This window comes from Balaenoptera physalus, assembly GCF_965194825.1.
Source record: "Balaenoptera physalus genome assembly, chromosome: 8".
NCBI lineage: Eukaryota > Metazoa > Chordata > Mammalia > Artiodactyla > Balaenopteridae > Balaenoptera > Balaenoptera physalus.
In genome coordinates, this window is record NC_138887.1 from 16,069,596 (window position 1) to 16,089,451 (window position 19,856).

The 19,856-nt window shown below is 35.5% G+C and overlaps 1 protein-coding gene across 2 annotated transcripts in view; it reads left to right on the top strand.

Moving 5' to 3' along the window:
* Window positions 1-19,856, top strand: part of COG5 (component of oligomeric golgi complex 5) — a 282,079-nt gene that overhangs the window by 32,178 nt on the left and 230,045 nt on the right. For both annotated transcript variants that reach the window (XM_082473463.1, XM_082473464.1), the window contains exon 6: window positions 5,052-5,172. In XM_082473463.1, the coding sequence (XP_082329589.1) occupies window positions 5,052-5,172 (121 nt within the window). The remainder of the gene's footprint in view (window positions 1-5,051; window positions 5,173-19,856) is intronic.

The following is a 19,856-nucleotide window of genomic DNA, read 5'->3' on the forward strand; positions in this document are numbered from 1 at the left end:
ATGTGAGCATCTATAAGGATAAGAGCTACAGTGGATTGGTATCTTATATTATGTTTAAATCTCTGAGTTCATAATGATATCCAAAACAATGAACTAATTGTTCATCTTTGGTGGCTATTAGGAAAGCAGTCCTCAATTTTGAAAACTGATAAACCAATGGAAAGAATCTGGTGTTTATTCTTACTATTCTGTGTCAACAGTACCACTGGGTAAACTAATATAGATGAGGTAAAGTTTGTTCTCATAGAGATGTTTTATAAGCTAGCAAATAAAGGCAAAATGACATAACTGGAGTATCACCATTTTGTATTCATTATGTTTTAATAGATTTTGCCATTGAGTATCATGGCTGCTAACTACACAGAGAATCATACATATGTTATAAATACACTACTACCTAATGAATAAATTTGCCCAGAATATTAAACCTGTATCTGATGAAGCTGCCTACATCCATCTACTAAGATATAAGGAATGTAGAAGACAGAGGGACTTGTTAAACTAGGGGAAGGCAATCAACTAAAACCAGTCTGTGGGAAACTGTATAGGACAGATGATCCCATATATTCAACAGATTGCAAAGGACAAAAAAGAGATGCTAAAGGAACCCATTTAGATTTAAAAAGGGCAAAATTAGGACTTCCCTGGTGGTGCAGTGGTTAAGAATCTGCCTGCCAATGCAGGGGACACAGGTTCAATCCCTGGTCTGGGAAGATCCCACATGCCACGGAGCAACTAAGCCTGTGTACCACAACTACTGAGCTTGTGCTCTGGAGCCCATGAGCCACAACTACTGAGCCCGTGTGCCACAACTACTGAGCCCACATGCTGCCACTACTGAAGACCATCTGCTGAAACTACTGAAGCCTGCGTGCCTAGAGCCCATGCTCTGCAGCAAGAGAAGCCACCACAATGAGAAGCCTGCGCACTGCAACAAAGAGTAACCCCTGCTCGCCACAGCTAGAGAAAGCCTGCACGCAGCAACGAAGACCCAAGGCAGGCAAAAAATAAAGTTAAAAAAAATAAAAATAAAAAGGGCAAAATTAAACTACAGCATTTAGGTATATATGCTTAAGTGATAAAGCCATAAATGAAAGTAAGGAAGTGATTACCACAAAAGCCAGAATGGTGTCTCTCTTGGTTAGGCTGGGAGAGTAGGGAGGATGGCTGGAGGGTGTCGTGATTGGTAGTGGGTACATGGAGGGCTTCTGTAGTGGCAGACATGGTTTTGTTTTCTGATCTGCATGGTAGTTCCAAGTTCATTTAGCTATAGTTTCTTTTTTTTTTTTAAATAAATTTACTTATTTATTTTTGACTGCATTGCATTTTCGTTGCTGCATGTGGGCTTTCTCTAGTTGCGGTGAGCAGGGGCTGCTCTTCATTGTGGTGCATGGGCTTCTCATTGCGGTGGCTTCTCTTGTTGTGGAGCATGGGCTCTAGAGTGCAGGCTCAGTAGTTGTGGCGCACGGGCTTAGTTGCTCCGAGGCATGTGGGATCTTCCCGGACCAGGGCTCGAACCCGTGTCCTATGCATTGGCAGGTGGATTCTTTTTTTTTTTTTTTTTTTTTTTTTAAAAACTTTTATTTTTTTTTTAAATTTTTATTTATTTATTTATTTTTAATTTATGGCTATGTTGGGTCTTCGTTTCTGTGCGAGGGCTTTCACCAGTTGTGGCAAGTGGGGGTCACTCCTCATCGCTGTGCGCGGGCCTCTCACTATCGCGGCCTCTCCCGCCGCGGAGCACAGGCTCCAGACGCGCAGGCTCAGTAATTATGGCTCACGGGCCCAGCCGCTCCGCGGCATGTGGGATCTTCCCAGACCAGGGCTCGAACCCGTGTTCCCTGCATTAGCAGGCAGATTCTCAACCACTGCGCCACCAGGGAAGCCCGGCAGGTGGATTCTTAACCACTGTACCAGCAGGGAAGCCCTAGCTATAATTTCTGTATGTAGTTTTCTGTATTTGTAATATCTAAATCTATATTTTTAAAGACTTAATTTTTTAGAGCAGTTTAGATTCACTGCAAAATTGAGACAAAGATATAGATTTCCCATATATTCCTTGCCCCACACATGCATAGCCTCCCCCTTAATCAACATCTGCCACCAGAGTGGCACTTTTGTTACAATGGATGAACTTACATTGACACATCATTATCAAAGTCCGTAGTTCACTCTTGGTGTACATTCTGTGGGTTTTGAAAAATGTATAGTGATATATATCCATCATTATAGTATCATATGGAGTATTTTCAGTGCCCTAAAAATCCTCTGTACTCTGACTCTTCATCCCCCCAACTCCTGGCAACCGCTGATCTGTTTACTGTCTCCATAGTTGTGTCTTTTCCAGAATGTCATATAGTTGGAATCATATAGTATGTAGCCTTTTCAGATTGCCTCTTTCCCTTAGTAAAATGCATTTAAGATTCCTCTGTGTCTTTTCATGGCTTGATAGATCATTTCTTTTTAGTGCTGAATAATATATTTGATAATAAAAGTCTGAAATGAAAAATAAGGAGGAAAAGGAAATTGATTGGAGTGGAAGCAACTATATTAGGAAATGGTGAGAGTTGCTGCCTTACAGATTATCTAAGACGTGTTGACTGAGGATTTTTTTTTTTATATATAAATTTATTTATTTAGCTTTGGCTGCGTTGGGTCTTAGTTGTGGCAAGTGGGGGCTTCTCATCATTGCAGTGCGTGGGCTCTAAGCACGCGAGCTTCAGTAGTTATGGCACGCAGGCTCAATAGTTGTGGCGCATGGGCCACAACTATTAGTTGCTCCACAGCATGTGGGATCTTCCCGGACCAGGGATTGAACCTGTGTCTCCTGCATTGGCCGGCAGATTCTTATCCACTGCGCCACCAGGGAAGCCCGACTGAGCATTTTATTAAATGCTATTCTAAGATGATGTAACATGATCTGTTAGTAGAGAGCCACTGAGGTTTATTAAAAAGGGGGCTGGAGTGCTGAAAACTGTTTCTAAGAAGGTAAATCTGGCAAGATGGATTTCAGTAAGAGACTGGAAAGCTAGCCAAGAGACAACAGTGTTAAGGTGAAGGTGATAAAGATTTGAATTAGGGTGATGCTTGTAGGAATAGAGGTAAAATAGCCATTGTGTTATGCAACAGAAGAATAATCAGTAAGACTTGGTGACAGATTAAGTATGGTTAAACAGAAAAGCATTAGAAATAAACTCAAAGCTTTCATGTTTGAGGGCATATCCTTTATTGGGTAGGTACTGGGAATTCTGGAAGGACAGTTCTTGGTGATTAGATCTGTTATTTCTCCTCATGATGTATTTAGAATCCAAGAGGAATGATTGCTTGGGATTCTACATTCCAAATGGTACATCTAAAAATATAATTCTGACAAGCAAGAAACTGATAACAGTGGTTGTTTTTGGTGAGTGCACAGTTGAGACATAAAAATATGAGGATGACTTTTTATCTTCTAATCTTTTGAATTTTGAATCATATGCTTCTATTACCTATTCAGAAAATAAATAAAATTTAATTAAGGATTAAGATGTGTAAATCTTCCAGTTTACAGGGAGAAATTCTTATTTGACATTTTTATTATTTTAAGTACTTCAGACTACAGTTACTCAGAAAAGCAGTCAGTAAAAAGTAAACATGTTTAATACTTGGCTGCCTTTGATATACGTATGTTTGTAAGTGTGTATTTGATTGTATGTTTGTGTATGTTGTGTGTGCATGAGTGTGGCTGTGTGTGGCTCTGAGGTGTATGTGTACTTCATTCAGAAAAAATGTTTATATTTGAAGCCTCAGGGACCCTGTCTTCCTAGGGCTTTTAATTCTTATTGCTACCAGTTAGGATTTTCCTCCTTACATGGGAGATGTTCTTGCTTCTCAACCAGCTTCAGGGCCATTCAGAGATGGTGGTGATGCAGCAGCATAGACTGTCTCTCTTTTCTTTATTATCACCACTGAAGCTGAAGGTCACTATATATGTGTTACTCCATCAGTCTCCCTCTTCATTCTCCCCAGGCAGTTGCCCTGGATTGCCTCTGTAATAAAGTATCTTGAAATACACAAGTCTTTATTTCATGTCTTAGTCTTTTGAATAGGTTAAGACCCACTATTGGATCTGGTAACAAAAAAGGGAATAGAGGTGACATATAAATGATAGGGTTTTTTTGGTTTGTTTTAATAACTTTATCTTTTACAATTTGTTATTAATGATAAAAAAAATTAGGAAATATCAGTAAGGGCATGCTTATTCTTTAAGATCTAGTGAAATTGGCCATTTTAAGTCTGTTCCCCTAGGGACTTAGGAAAGAGAAACTAGGACTGGAAACAGTAGGAAACAGTAGTAGGAAGCTAAGCAGCCCTAGCACAGTGGTTGTCAACCTTGGCTACACACAGGGACTGCATGAGGATATTAAAAGAAATACTGATTCTGCTTTAATTGGTCAGGGCTCTGTCTTGCTTGGGCATTGGAACTTCTTGTACCTACACACTTGAATTTTTTTTTCTCTTTATTTTTTTGGCCGCGTCGGGTCTTAGTTGCGGCATGCGGGATCTTTCGTTTCATCACGCAGGCTTCTCTCTAGTTGTGGTGCTTGGGCTTCTCTCTGTAGTTGTGGTGTGCGGGTTTTCTCTCTCTAGTTGTGGCACGCGGGCTTAGTTTCCCCGTGGCATGTGGGATCTTAGTTCCCCGAGCAGGGATCCAACTGGCGTCCCCTGCATTGAAAGACGGATTCTTTACCACTGGACCACCAGGGAAGTCCCCCTACACACTTGAATTTAATATGAAGTCAAGACTGAGAGCCACTGGCCTAGAGAAGAAAACTGGTCTATGACTGAGGAGAAAAGTGCTTAGGTTTCATAGCACCTCAATCCCAAATTCTCTTTGGGATAAATTGGAGCTTATTGTAAAATGCTGCTTTTTAAGACTTGTGATTATTTAGATTTCTGATGGGTGGAAAACAAAAAATACATGAGTGAATTTTTAGCATCTGGAAAGAAGAGACAGATTCACATAGTAATAAAACTTCGTGGATTGACTTTACTTACTTAACATTGCACAGGTCGCCTGTGATTTGCTTCGGAGAATCATTCGCATCTTGTATCTCAGTAAGAGACTCCAGGGACAACTGCAGGGGGGAAGTAGAGAGATAACAAAAGCTGCTCAGAGTCTCAATGAACTTGGTAAGTCCTTTTGTTTATTGATTCATTGGTTGAAGGAAATTTGGTTGTTTCAAGTTTTTGGTGATTATAAATTGAGCTACTTTAACATTTGTAAACAGGTCTTATGTGAACTTAAGTTTTCATTTCCCTAGGAGAAATGTCCAGGAGAAATGCTGTTTTTTAGGTGACAAGTCTCATGTTGGCATGGTGCCTAGAAGATCTGTTGAATTCATTTCTTCATTCGTCATTCTTTTCTTAAACATTTAGAGCAGCCTCTTGACATTCAAGGGTGTAGCAGTCACAGCTTTGACTACTGACAAGTTGCAAGGTCCATGATGAAGCAGTTCATAATTTTTCAGGCAAAATTTTGAATACCTACCAAGTGCTTAAAGAACTACCTAACCACCTGCATTTTAATGAGGCTTTGCGGTTTTCTTCTTTTCATTGGGTACCCAGTAATTTTTCTGAAGTGGATGTGTTTAGTGGAATTTGTACCTTTTTAGGTTCAGAAGGTCTTTGATTATATCCATCTCAAATATCAAGAGTCTCCTAACGCTTAGTAACGTGCTTTGAAAGTAGTTATGCCCAAAGAATATCAAAGATGTGCATTACATGTTCTTTTTGAATTTTCCTATCTTTGATATTTCAATTACATAGTCATACTGCAATGCTTATTCCCTGTTTTGACTAAGGAAATGTAATATCCTTCACAAAGCATGCTTCAACAACGTTTCAATTTATAATGCTCAAATACATTACTTAGGCACATCATGGGAATATATTGAACTTGTGATTTAGTGTGCTCGGAATATATTATATACAAAGTTAATTTTAAAGCAGTGAGTAATGCTTCACTGTTTTTTCACAATATGTGCTAAATATAGAAGTGTAAAAATCTTAGTATCAGCTGTTATTTTTTGCTTTATCATATTTAATTTCTGTGCTCCAAAAAATAAACTCTCGAATAATAGAATCATTAAAAAACAAACACAAATTATTCCAAGGTTTATTATGTATACTTGTCATCACTGATACTCTTCCATAATAAAAAATTGCTAGATTTTGATTATGATTATCATCTCTCCTAGAAGTAACAGATGCTGTAATGCAAATGGTGATATCTTCTTTTTTTAAAAAAAGGCACAATTATTTTATTATTTATTTTAACATCTTCATTGGAGTATAATTGCTTTACAATGGTGTGTTAGTTTCTGCTGTATAACAAAGTGAATCAACTATATGTATACGTATATCCCCATATCCCCTCCCTCTTGCGTCTCCCTCCCACCCTCCCTATCCCACCCCTCTAGGTGGTCACAAAGCCCCGAGCTGATCTCCCTGTGCCATGCAGATGCTTCCCACTGGCTATCTGTTTTACATTTGGTAGTGTATATATGTCAATGCTACTCTCTCACTTCGTCCCAGCTTACCCTTCCCCCTCCCCGTGTCCTCAAGTCCATTCTCTACATCTGCATCTTTATTCCCGTCCTGCCCCTAGGTTCATCAGAACCATTGTTTTTTAGATTCCATATATATGTGTTAGTATACTGTGTTTGTTTTTCTTTTTCTGACTTAGTTCACTCTGTATGACAGACTCTAGGTCCATCCACCTCACTACAAATAACTCAGTTTCATTTCTTAAAAAGGCACAATTATTAATCATAATGTTCTATGTTGGTACAATGCAGAGTATAAACTCATCCTTCCAATGAGGCTTTGGCTTTACCCAAAGTTTTATAAATGTTAAACGATGACAAGTTGTTGAGAAAGTATAGTAAATTGTGGAGTTATCTCAAAATGGATTGTGTTAATTTAAATTTTTAAAGCTTTGCAGATTATGTGCTATTCAAAAATTTCAAAGGCATCATGTCTTCATCATTCACCACTGTGATTCAGTCTTGGCCAGTCCTGGCATTGATAGTAAGGAGAAGCCAAGAGGGAGATAAAGTTTGTACATTTGGAATTAATGTTTTAATAAAAGTAATAATTTGGTAATCACTATTACAGTTACACATGTATACTAAATGCTATTTCTATGATTGGAGCATCTCTGAAATTATCAATGTCTATATTTGTATGGGTCTGGCTGTCACTAGAAAGAATAAAATGATGAAGAGTAGCAGGCCCCTGAGATTAACTGAAAACCAATCTCTCAAACTTGAAAGGTCTTGAGGCTTGAAATGTAGTGACCAGATGAAATACATTGTCATCTGAAAGTTAATTATATTCTGAGGGACTTGGGGGGGAATGTCAGTGGCTGCTAATGGATACCACTCTTTAGAGTGGTTAAAATGTTCTGCAATTAAATAGTGGTGATTGTTGCATGACCTTGTCAATATACAAAAATGCCTCTGAATTGTATGCTTTAAAAGGTTGAATTTTATGCTTTGTGAATTATGTATCACTTTATATATCAATTTAAAAAGTATATTCTGGTGCCTAGTGACGATTATGCTGGTACCTTTTCTTTTTTTTAAAATTGAGGTCTAAGCGATATACAGTAAACTGCAACATATTGAAAATGTACAGTTTGGCAAGTTTTGACATGAAACCATCACCAATATTAAGATAGTGAACATAACTATCACCCCCCAAAAGTGTCCTTATGCCCCTTGGTAATCCCTCCTCAGGCATTTATGGATCTGCTTTCTGTCATTATAGATTGGTTGGCATTTTAATGAACTTTATGTAAATGGAATCATACAGTTTGTGTTTTTGTTTGGCTTCTTTCAGTCAGCTTAATTATTTTGAGATTCATCTATGTTGTGTGTATCAATAGCTCATTCTGTTTCATTGCTGAGTAGTTTTCCATTATATGGGTATCCCACAGTTGGTTTATTCATTCACCTGTTGATTGATATTTGAGTTGTTCCTAGTTTTTGGCTATTACAAATCAAGCTGTTATGAACATTCATATACAGGTATTTTTATGGACATATGCTTTCATTTCTCTTTGACAAATACGTAGGTATGGAATGGCCAGATCATATAGTAGATGTATGTTTAACTTTGAAAGAAATTGCCGAGGTGTTCTACCTGAAGTGTATGAAAACTGCACTTTTTCTGCATCCTTGTCAACACTCGTTATAGTCAGTCATCTTAATTTTAGCCATTCTAATAAGTGTGTAGTAGTATCTTGTTTTGAGTTCACAAAAAAAGTTTATAGAACTAATACAGGAGTTTAGCAAGATTTCAGGATATATGATCAATATACAAAAATTAGTTTTATTTCTTTTTTTTTCTTTTTTTTGTTTTTGGCTGTGCTGCGTGGCTTGCGGGAATCTTAGTTCCCCAACCAGGGATCAAACTCATGCCCCGTGCAGTGGAAGTGTGGAGTCCTAACCACTGGACTGCCAGGGAATTCCCTTTATTTCTGTATAATATTAACAAGCAATTGGAAGTTGAAATTCAAAAATACCACTTATAATAGCATTGAAAATATGAACTACTTAGGGTTGAATTTGACAGAAGATACACAGTCATAAACTGACAACTAGAAAACATTGTTGAGGACAATTAAAGAAGACCTAAATAAGTAAATAAACATTGTCTGTGAATTGGAAGACTTTATAGTGTTTATTAATATGCCCATTTTCCCTAAATTGATTTGTATAGATTCAGCACAGTTACAACCTGCATCCCAGCAGGCTTTTATTAAAAATTGACAAACTGATTTTAAAATTCATATGGAAATGCAAAGGATCTAGAATAACCAAAACTTTAAAAAAAAACCCAAAAAACAGGCACAGTTGGAGCATTAACCATACCTGATTTGAAGACCTGTTACAATGACTTATACTAATCAAGACAAAAAGATAGACAAATAGGTCAATGGAATGGAATCGAGAGCCCAGAAATAGACACGCACATGTAAGAACAACGGATTTTTGACACATTTAGTGGAAAAAAGATAGTCTTTTCAACAGATGGTACTGGGAAAATTGGATATCCATATGTATAACAGTGAACTTGTATTTATACCTTACTTCATATAAGAAAAAAAGAAAACTGAAAATGGATCATAGTCCTAAATATAAAACCGAAAACTATAGAACTTCTAAAGGGAAATGTAGGAGAACATTTTTATGTCTCTGAATTAGAAAATGATTTCTTAGATATATAACCCAAAGCACAATTCTCCCTGCCACACACAAATTGGTAAATTAGACATTATCAAAATCTAAAACTTCTGTGAGCGATGCTGCTAGAAGAATGAAAAGACAAGCAAGCCATAGACAGAAAATGTTTGCAAAGTATATATTTGATAAAGGACTTGCTTTCAGAGTATATAAAAAACTTTCAACATTGGTAAGAACACAAACAACCCAATTAAAAAATAGGCAAAAGATCTGAACAGACACTTCACCAAAGAATATACGTGAATGGCAAATATGCATATATGATACTCAGCATCATTAGGCATTAGGGAAGTAAAAATTAAAATCATACTGGTGTCTTATTGACAGAATAAGCAGAATTTTTTTAGTGTAGACTTATGTGTAATTTTTCATGCATATTATTATGTATGATTAAAAAATGAAACTACATAGTACAGATTTCAGGATTAAATTATATCACATTGATTTATGGTTTTTCTTCAAGAAAAGTCTTGGCACTAGATGAAAATTTAGATGGGCCTTACTACAAATTAGTAACATTTTTTGAGCATTAGTTAAGATGATACACTTAAGTCACATTTAAGTTATACCATGGTTTATATATAGTGAATGTGTATTTTATGTTGCATGGTGCGACAAAAAAAAAAAAGGAAAGTATATCCTCCATTAATTTTTACTGTGTATTGTCTGTCCTCTGAGATTTATAATTTTGTTGCTAAGCTGCAACAGAATGTTTTCTGATGATATATGGTGATACATTAACACCATGTATCATGAGAAAATATTTTTCAAATTTATCATAGAAGCATTTTATGAAATATTTTTTATAGAAGGAAGGGATAGTCTAAGTTTGTTTTATCCACTAATGTTCTTATTGTAACTGATATTTTCTCAATCTGATAAAACAATACTTATATGCAAACATTTTTGATTTATGCATAGGTGGGAAAAAGTATGATTTACATAATCTTTGCCACGTAATAGGTGATCGATAATTAAGGAACTAATGAATTTTTTTTGAGATGTCTGTAAGATGATGTAGTTGGTGAACATTTTAGAAAATTTTATTATTTCAAGCTTTTAAAAATTGTTTATTGATAGGAAAATTTGTAAATATGCCATGTAACCGTTTCCAGTATTAAATTAGGTCTGAGATGACTTCTTTTTTAATAGAAGTATAGTTGATTTACAATGTTGTGTTAGTTTCTGGTATACAGCAAAGTGATTCAGTTATACATATATATGTGTATATATATATTCTTTTTAATATTCTTTTCCATTATGGTTTATTGCAGGATATTGAATATAGTTCCCTGTGCTATGCACAGTAGGACTTTTGTTGTTTATCTGTTTTATATATAGTAGTTTGTATCTGCTAATCCCAAACTCCCAATTTATTCCTCCCCCACCCCCTTTCCCCTTTGGTAACCATAAGTTTGTTTTCTATGTCTGTGAGTCATTTTCTGTTTCATAACTAAGTTCATTTGTGTCATATTTTAGATTCCACATATAAATGATATCATATGGTATCTGTCTTTCTCTTTCTGACTTACTTCACTTAGTATGATAATCTCTAGGTTGAGATGACGTCTTAAATGCATTTAAAACATACATAGGTTTTTGTGACAACTTCAGCGTAGCAAATTCAGTATGCCTTTTTAAACGTACAGTGTAATCATATATGATGATAAACATCTTCAGTACCTATGTTTGATTTAGATAGTCTCTAAATTACTTATATATGTGACCGGATTCAGCTACCACCAGGTCAGGGTGATGCTGTGCTCAAATCCAGAATAATGGGTTTATGCTTAGGTATGGGATTGCCAGTTGTGGAGACATAAGCATATTAAAATTACACACCCACAAACCCTCTTTTTTTTTTTAAACTAATTGAACTTAATGTTATCCAAATTTATATTTAACACATAATACCCATACAGCATTTATGATCGTATTTTTTTGGTTTTATCTTTCATCACATAGTGTCAGAAAACGAGGATTAATATCCAGACAAAAACAAGCAGCTTACTTTTTGTAAACTTTAGTATGTTATTTTTCATACATTTCAAAGTTACAGTAGTATTTTTGGGTATATATTTTATTCCATATGGTCAGGTAATGTTTATTGAAGGTCTGTAGTTTACCTTACTATTTGTCACCCCCTGCTGGACCATTCATCATTGTTTGAGAAAAATTAATTTAGTGTAAGGTTCTTCAAACTAGTAATGTATCAAATTTTCAATTTCTCGGTTCTAAGGGCTTTATTTTCTAGTTGGATGCTTAAGCCAGTACTTCTCTTTTCTATTCCAGTACATGTAAGTTTTAAAAATTGCAGTGTATCTTAAATGAATATAAACAATGCTCCAAATACAGGCTTCTTATTTTATTGACTTTTTACTGGTTATTTTATTGATTGTTCCTAAAAAATGGTGTCAGCCTACTTCTAGTGAATTACAGCTTTGAGTCTCTAAGTCTAATATTTTGGGGGAGCATTAGGTGGGCTGTTTTTCTTTTTATTGCCATTTACTTGATTATGTATAAAAATTCTAACTAAAGCAGTTTTTATCAGTCTGTGGTTTAGTAGATTGAAATTGGCTATAGGCTAAGTTAAAAGGGTTCAATGTAAATTTATGATTATAGATATACTTATAGAACTTTACATTTTAATACCATGTAAACAACAGGGCAGGTAGGCAGGCATGATCTTTTGAGAGACATGTTCAGTAAAATAGGAGGCAGTTTTAGTCATTTGTTTTAATTTCTGTGTTAGGGACTTGAAATCTGTTTCAATAAATCAGAAATGTGTTTTTCTACCGTATCTAATTGGAAGATAATGCTGATGTTACAGTTGTATTGTCACAACTAGGAATATATTCAGAGGTCAGTGGTGACCCCCCAAAAGTTGTCTTGTGCCTCTCTGAGTCAGTCCTCCCACCTCCAGCACGAACTTTTGGTTACTAGAGATTTCATTTTGCTCTTTCTTGGATTTCATATATGTGGAATCATACAGTATACATTCATTTGATGAGTAGTATTCCAGTGGATGTATTCCACAATATATTTATCCATTCAGCTTTTGATACATACTGGGTTGTTTTTAACTTTTGACTATTGTGAATAAAACAGCCATGAACATTTATTTTCAGTGCCCTTGGGTAAATACCTAGGTGTGGAATTGCTGGGTCATCTGGTAAGTGTTATGATTAACTTTTTAAGATTTGCTACACTGTTTTCTTTCTTTTGAAACTAATAGGTAATTTTATTTTTACAGTAGTCTTATATAGCAACAGTATTAGTTTGCTGGGGCTGCCATAACAAAATTATCACAGACCGGGTGTCTTAAACAACAGAAATATAATTTTTCACAGTTCTGGCAGCTGGAAGTTCAAGATCAAGGCGTCCATAGGTTTTTTATTTTCTGAGTCCTCTCTCCTTGACTTGCAGATTACCACTTTCTCCCTGTATCTTCACTGGTCTTTCCTCTGTGCTACACTTTTCTAAAATGGTTGTAACATTCCCACCAGCAATGCATAAGAGTCACATTTGCTTTACATCCTTCAGTGCTTGTCATTGTAAATCATTTTAATTTTAGCCAGTCTCATAGATGTGTAGAGGTATCTCTTTATGATTTTAATTTGCATATACATGATTACAAATCATGTTGAACCTGATTTTGAATATTTATTTCCCACTTCATTTATCTTTGTGTAGTGTCTGTCCAGATCTTTTGTCTTTTTTTTTTTTTTTGTTAAAGACAGTATGAATTTACTTTAAAACTGTGGAACAAATATTACTAAATTACTCAATTCAAACTGGAGTCCATTTTCACCCCTAAGTGCTTTGGGACTAAGCTATCCCATCTAATTTTATTAACTCTTGTCTCTTACAATGTCTAATGATGGCAAAAGGTTAAATTTGTGTGCCTAACCCAAATGTGTGGGATAAGATCTGAGCCTTGGATTGAAGTGCATTTGATTTACACAAAAATAAAAAATGGCTAAGAGGGTTCAATAAAAGACAGTCTTGTGAAATATAGGGTAACTAGACTTTTGCCCTTGTTTTAAACTGGGTTTGTCTTCTTATTGAGTTGTGAGAGGTCTTTTTATATTCTGGATACAAGTTTGTCAGGTGTGTGTGTGTGAGTGTGAATGTTTTTTGTGAATATATGTGCATTGTCTTTTAATATTCCTAGTGGTGTGATTTGAGCAGAACGTTTTAATTTTGATGGAGCCCAGTGTATCTTTTTCTTTTTTTTGGTGGGGGGGGGAGCGTGTGAGTTTTGTTTTATAGTTTGCACTTTTGGAGCCCTATCTAAGACAATCTTTTCCTATCCTACAGTTGCAAAAAATTTCTTCTACATTTTTTTCTGGAAGTTTTAAAGTTTTAATTTTTGTGTTAAGATCTATGATTCATGTCAGGGTAATTTTTGATATAATGCAAGGGAAAGGTTGAAGCTTATTTTTTCCCATGAAGATATCTAATTGATCCAGTTCCATTTGTTGAAAAGACCTTCCTCTCTCCACTGAATTACCTTGGGACTTTTTTAGAAAATCAATTGACTCTATATCTGTAGGTGTATTTTTGAACTCTATTCTGTTCCATTTATCTATGTGTCTGTCCTTATTTCACATATCTTTATATTTTGATTACTGTAGCTATCTTGAATTTGCATTTAAAGTCTATTTCTTTGTAGATAGAGTGTTCTTGAGTCTTGCTTTATTATCTGTTCTTATAATTTCAGTTTCCTTTTGTTTGGAGTGTTCATATATATTTTTACTAGTTATTGATATGGTTGGATTGAGTTTGCCATTTTGCTATATTCTATTTTTATGATCTTTTTTCTTTTGTTCCTGTCTTTCTTTCCTGCTTTTTTTCTTTTTGTCCTTTTTTCATAAACCATTTTTAAGTGTAAAATTCAGTGTTATTAAGTACATTCACAGTGTTGTGTCACCTTCAACACTATTTCCAGAACCTTTTCATCATATCCCAAAGAGAAACGCTGTGTTCATCAAGTAGTAACTCCCCATTTTCCTGTTTCCCCAATCCTTGGTAACCTCTGTTCTACTTTTTGTCTCTATGAATTTGCCTATTTTAGGTACTTCATGTAAGTGGAATAATACAGTATTTGTCCTTTTGAGTCTGGCTTATTTCACTTAGCATAATGTTTTCAAGGTTCATCTATGTTGTAGCGTGTATCAGAACTTCATTCCATTTTTTATGGCTGAATAATATTGCATTGTATATCACTTTTTGTTTATTCATCTCTTGATAGACACTTGGCTAGTTTCCACTTTTTGAAAAGGCTGTTATAAATAATGCTGCTATGAACATTGGTGTTAGAGTATCTGTTTGAGTCCTTGTTTACAGTTCTTTTGGGTATATATCTAGGTGTGGGATTTCCGGGTCATATGGTAATTCTGTGTTTAACAGTTTGAGGATCTGCCAAACAGTATTCCACCGTAGCTGCCCTTTTAACATTCCCACCAACAGTGCACTAGAATTTGAATTTCTCCACATCTTCATCAGCCCCTGTTATTTTCCTTTTTGTTTTTTTAAATAATTGTCACCCTTATAAGTGTGAAGGTAATATCTTACAGTTTCGATTTGCATTTTCCTAAAGACTGGTGATGTTGAACATGTTTTCATGTACTTATTGACCATTTTATATCTTATTTGGTGGAATGTTTTTTAAGTCTTTTATCCATTTTAAAAACTGAGTCGTTTGTTTTTTGTTGTTGAGTTCTAAATATATTCTGGATACTAGTCCTTGTCAGCTAAAATATTTTTTCCCACAGATATTTTCTCCCATTCTGTGAGTTGTCTTCCCACTCTCTTGATAGTATCCTTTGGTGGAGAATTTTTTATTTTGATGAAGTCCAGTTTATCCAATTTTTCTTTTGTTCTCTGTGCTTTTGGTGTAATACTTAAGAAACGGTTGCCAAATCTAGCTCAGTGAAGATTTCCCCCTTGTTTTCTTCTAAGGGTTTTGTAGTTTTGGCTCTTCAATTTAGATCTTTGATCCATTTTGAGTTAATTTTTATATGTGGTGTAAGGTGGGATCTAGCTTCATGCTTTTGCATGTGGATATCCAGTTTTCCTCACGCCGTTTGTTCAAAACATTATCCTTTCTCCACTGAATGGACTTGGCACCCTTGTCAAAATTTAATTGACCATTTATGTAACTCTTTATTTCTGGACTTTGTCTTCTATTCCATTGGTGTATGGAATATGTATCATTATGCTGGTACCATACTGTTTTGATTACTAAAGCTTTGTTGTAATTTTCAAAATTCAGAAGATCAAGTCTTCCAACTTTGTTCTTCTTTTTCAAAAGTATTTTGACTATTCAATATCCCTCGAAATTCCATATGAATTTTAGGATGGGTTTTTCTATTTCTGTAAAAAAATGCCTTTGGGATTTTTATAGGGCTTGTATTATGTCTGTAGATCATTTGGAGTGGTATTGTCACCTTAAAGTATTAAGACTTTTAGTTCATGAACACAGATGTCTTTCCATTTATTTAGATCTTTAATTTCTTTTGGCAGTCTTTTATAGTTTTCAGTGTACAAGGCTTTCAGCCTCCTTAATTAAATTTATTCCTAAGTATTTTATTCTTTATGATACTTTTGTAAATGGAATTGTTTTCTTTATTTTTGAATTGTTCATTGCTAGTATATAGAAATACAACTGATTTTTGTGTGTGGTTGATTTTGTGTCCTGCAACTTGGCTGAATTCATTTTTTAGCTCTCTCTGTGTGTGTGTGTGTGTGTGTGTGTGTGTGTGTGTGTGTGTGTGTGGTCTTTAGGGTTTTCTACATATAAGATCTTGTCATCTGTGAACAGAGATAATTTTACTTCTTCCTTTCCAGTTTGAATGCCTTTGATTTATTTTTCTTGCCTGTTTGTGCAGGCTAGAACTTTCAGTACTTTGTTGAATAGAAGTAGTGAAAGCGGACATCCTTACCTTGTTTCTGATCTTAGGGAAAAGCATTCAGTCTTTAATCACTGAGTGTGATGTTAGCTGTGTGTTTTTCATGTATGACTGTTATTATGCTGAGGAAATTATCTTGTATTTCTAGTTTACTTAGTGTTTTTATTGCAAAAGGGTGTTGAATTTTGTCAAATGCTTTTTCTGCATCAGGATGACCATGTGGTTTTTTTTCCCTGTTCATTCTATTAATGTGGTCTCTTGCTTTGATTTTTGTATGTTGACCTATGCTTGTATTCCAGGGATAAATCCCACTTGGTCACAGTCTATAATCCTTTTAATATGCTGTTGAATTCAGTTTGTTAGTATGTTGTTGAGGATTTTTGCATACATATATATGGGGTTTTTTTGGCTCTGCCGCATGGCTTGCAGGATCTTAGTTCCCTGACTAGGGATCAAACCTGTGCCCTTGGCAGTAAAAGCATGGAATCCTAATCACTGGACTGCCAGGGAATTCCCGCATCTATATTTACAAGAGATATTGGCTTGCAGTTTTCTTTTCTTGTAGTGTCTCTGTCTGGTTTTGATATTAGGGTAATGCTGAGCTAATAGAATGAGTTAGGAAGTGTTCCCTTCTCTTCAATTTTTGGAACAGTTTGAGAAGTTTTTGGTGTTTATTCTTCTTTAGATGTCTGGTAGAATTCACCAGTGAAGCCATCTGGTCCTAGGCTTTTCTTTGTTGGAATTTCTTGTTTTCTTTTGTGTTAATCAGATAGTTCTGTGTCTGCCATTTTATTTTGTCTATGAACTTTTTAGCTATAAGTTTGTATTACTTTTGTAGGAATTCCTAGGGATTACAACATGCATCTTTAATTTAGCACAATCTACTTAAGTGCTTATGTTGAATTACTTCAGGTGAAATATTAGCTGTTTTGAAGTCATTGTCTATTAAGTCCCTTGTATGAGTCCACTTGCAGAGTCAATTTCTTTGATCTGCCTTTTAAATTTTTTTTTCATGAGTATGGGTTATGTACATCTATTTCTTTGCATGTGGAGTAATTTTTTATTGAAGTATAGTTGATTTACAATATTGTGTTAGTTTCTGGTGTGCAGAGAAATGATTCAGTTATACATATATATATACATTCTTTTTAATATTCTTTTCTGTTATGGTTTATTACAGGATTCTGACTATGGTTCCCTGTGCTATATTGTAGGACCTTTTTGTTTATTTATTTTATATATAGTACGTAGTTTGTATCTGCTAATCCCAAACTCCTAATTTATCCCTCCCCCACTTCCTTTCCTCTTCGGTCACTATAAGTTTGTTTTCTGTCTGTGAGTTTGTTTCTGTTTCATAAATAAGTTCATTTGTGTCATATTTTAGATTCTGCATATAAGTATCATATGGCATTTGTCTTTCTCTTTCTGATTTGCTTGACTTAGTATGATATTCTTTAGGTCCATCCATGTTGCTGCAAATGGCATTATTTCATTCTTTTTTACCAAGTAGTATTCCATAGTGTCTATATACCACATCTTCTTTATCCATTCATCTGTCCATGGACATTTAGGTTGCTTCCATGTGTCGGCTATTGTAAATAGTGCTGCTGTGAACATAGGGGTGCATGTATCTTTTTGAATTATGGTTTTCTCTGGATATATACCCAGGAGTGGGATTGCTGGATCCTATTGGAACTCTATTATAGTTTTTTAAGGAACCTCCATACTGTTCTCCATAGTGGCTGTTACCAACTTACGTTCCCACCAGCAGTGTAGGAGGGTTCCCTTTTCTCCACACCCTCTCCCGCATTTGTTATTTGTAGACTTTTTAATGATGGCCATTCTGACCAGTGTGAGGTGATACCTCATTGTAGTTTTGATTTGCATTTCTCTAATAATTAGCAATGTTGAGCATCTTTTCATGTGCCTGTTGGCCATCTGTATGTCTTCTTTGGAAAATTGTCTATTTAGGTCTTCTGCCCATTGTTTGATTGGGTTGTTTGTTTTTTTGTTTTTGAGTTGTATGAGCTGTTTGTATATTTTGGAAATTAAGCCCTTGTCGGTCACATTGTTTGCAAATATTTTCTCCCAATCCATAGGTTGTCTTTTTGTTTTGTTTATGGTTTCCTTTGCTATGCAGAAGCTTATAAGTTTGATTATGTCCCACTTGTTTATTTTTGCTTTTATTTCTATTGCGTTGGGAGACTGACCTAAGAAAACATTGATACGAATTATGTTAGAGAATGTTTTGCCTGTGTTCTCTTCTAGGAGTTTTATGGTGTAGTGTCTTATATTTAAGTCTTTAAGCCATTTTGGACTCATTTCTGTATATGGTATAAGGGTGTGTTCTAACTTCATTGATTTACATGTGGCTGTCCAGCTTTTCCCAGCCACTTGCTGAAGAGACTGTCTTTTTTCCATTGTGTATTCTTGCCGCCTTTATCGAAGGTAGGTGTATGGGTTTATTTCTGGGCTCTCTATTCTGTACTGTTGATCCAACATATGGAGTAATTTTTGGTTGAAAACTGGACATTGTGAATAATATATTTGTCATTTGAGATTCAACTGTGTTCTCTGAGGATTGTTTTTTGTTGTTATTGTTCCAGCTGGCAGTTAACTTGTCTGATCTCAAGCTACACATTCTTTCCCCTGTACTGTGTGGTCTTCATCTCTGCTCAGTTCTTCTGGCTTATAGCTATTGCTTTAGTAACCTGGTACCTGATAGATCAGCCCTGTACCTCTGTAGTTTAGATGACACCAAGAATTTTCGCAGAGTTGATACTAAGATCATGGGCCTCAGGTTTTGTGTATCTTTTTTTCCTTTAGAGTTTCCTTCCTAAATTTCCAGCTGCTCTTTCAGCTCTGAGCTCTGTCCTGTGACACCTCAAGTTATAGTAAGGCCCCAGCTTTCTGATGCTTGAGCTGTGTACTGTTTGGGGAAAACCATTAGTCTAAAAAAAGCAGTAAACTCACATGGCTTGCCAGTCTTTTAAGGGTAGACACCCCTCTGACTTTTGCTTGCTTCTACCCATCCTCCTGGATCCTCCCATCTCCCCCTCCTCCTGGGTCCTCCCTTCTCTCCCATGTGTGTATTTTAATGGTAAGCCAGGGATTTGGGTCTTGCTCCTGCTGTGGCTCTATTCTTTTTAGGATTTTTCTTTCTAAATTTATAGTTACTCTGCCTTAATTCATGTTCTCTACCATCTCTGGACTGTAAGTCTGTATTTTTCTGCTGCAAGAACTGTGGGCATTGGAATGGGAGTTGATGGCAGTAATGGTGGTCAGTGCCCTTAGGCAAAAAACCCCAAACTTGGAATCTTTACCCATTGCAATTTATGTATTTCAAGTGTAACCTTTCCTTCCGTAGGTTCCTGCCTTTGATCACTTTCCAGGGCCTTCAAATAAGTGTGTTTTTAAAAATGGCTTATCTAGGTTTAGAAATTATCTGCAGGAAACTATCCTTGACCAATTTACTCTGCCGTTAGTGGAAACTAGACTAAAATAATTGGTATTTGCCTTTTGCGCATATGCACTCAAAGTCCATAAAATCAAATGAGCATTGTAAATTTGAATCGCTTTGATAAAAATTTCTGTAGGTTGAGATTCCAAACTAATTTTAGTTTTAAAATATGATTAGAGGTAATGTTCAGTG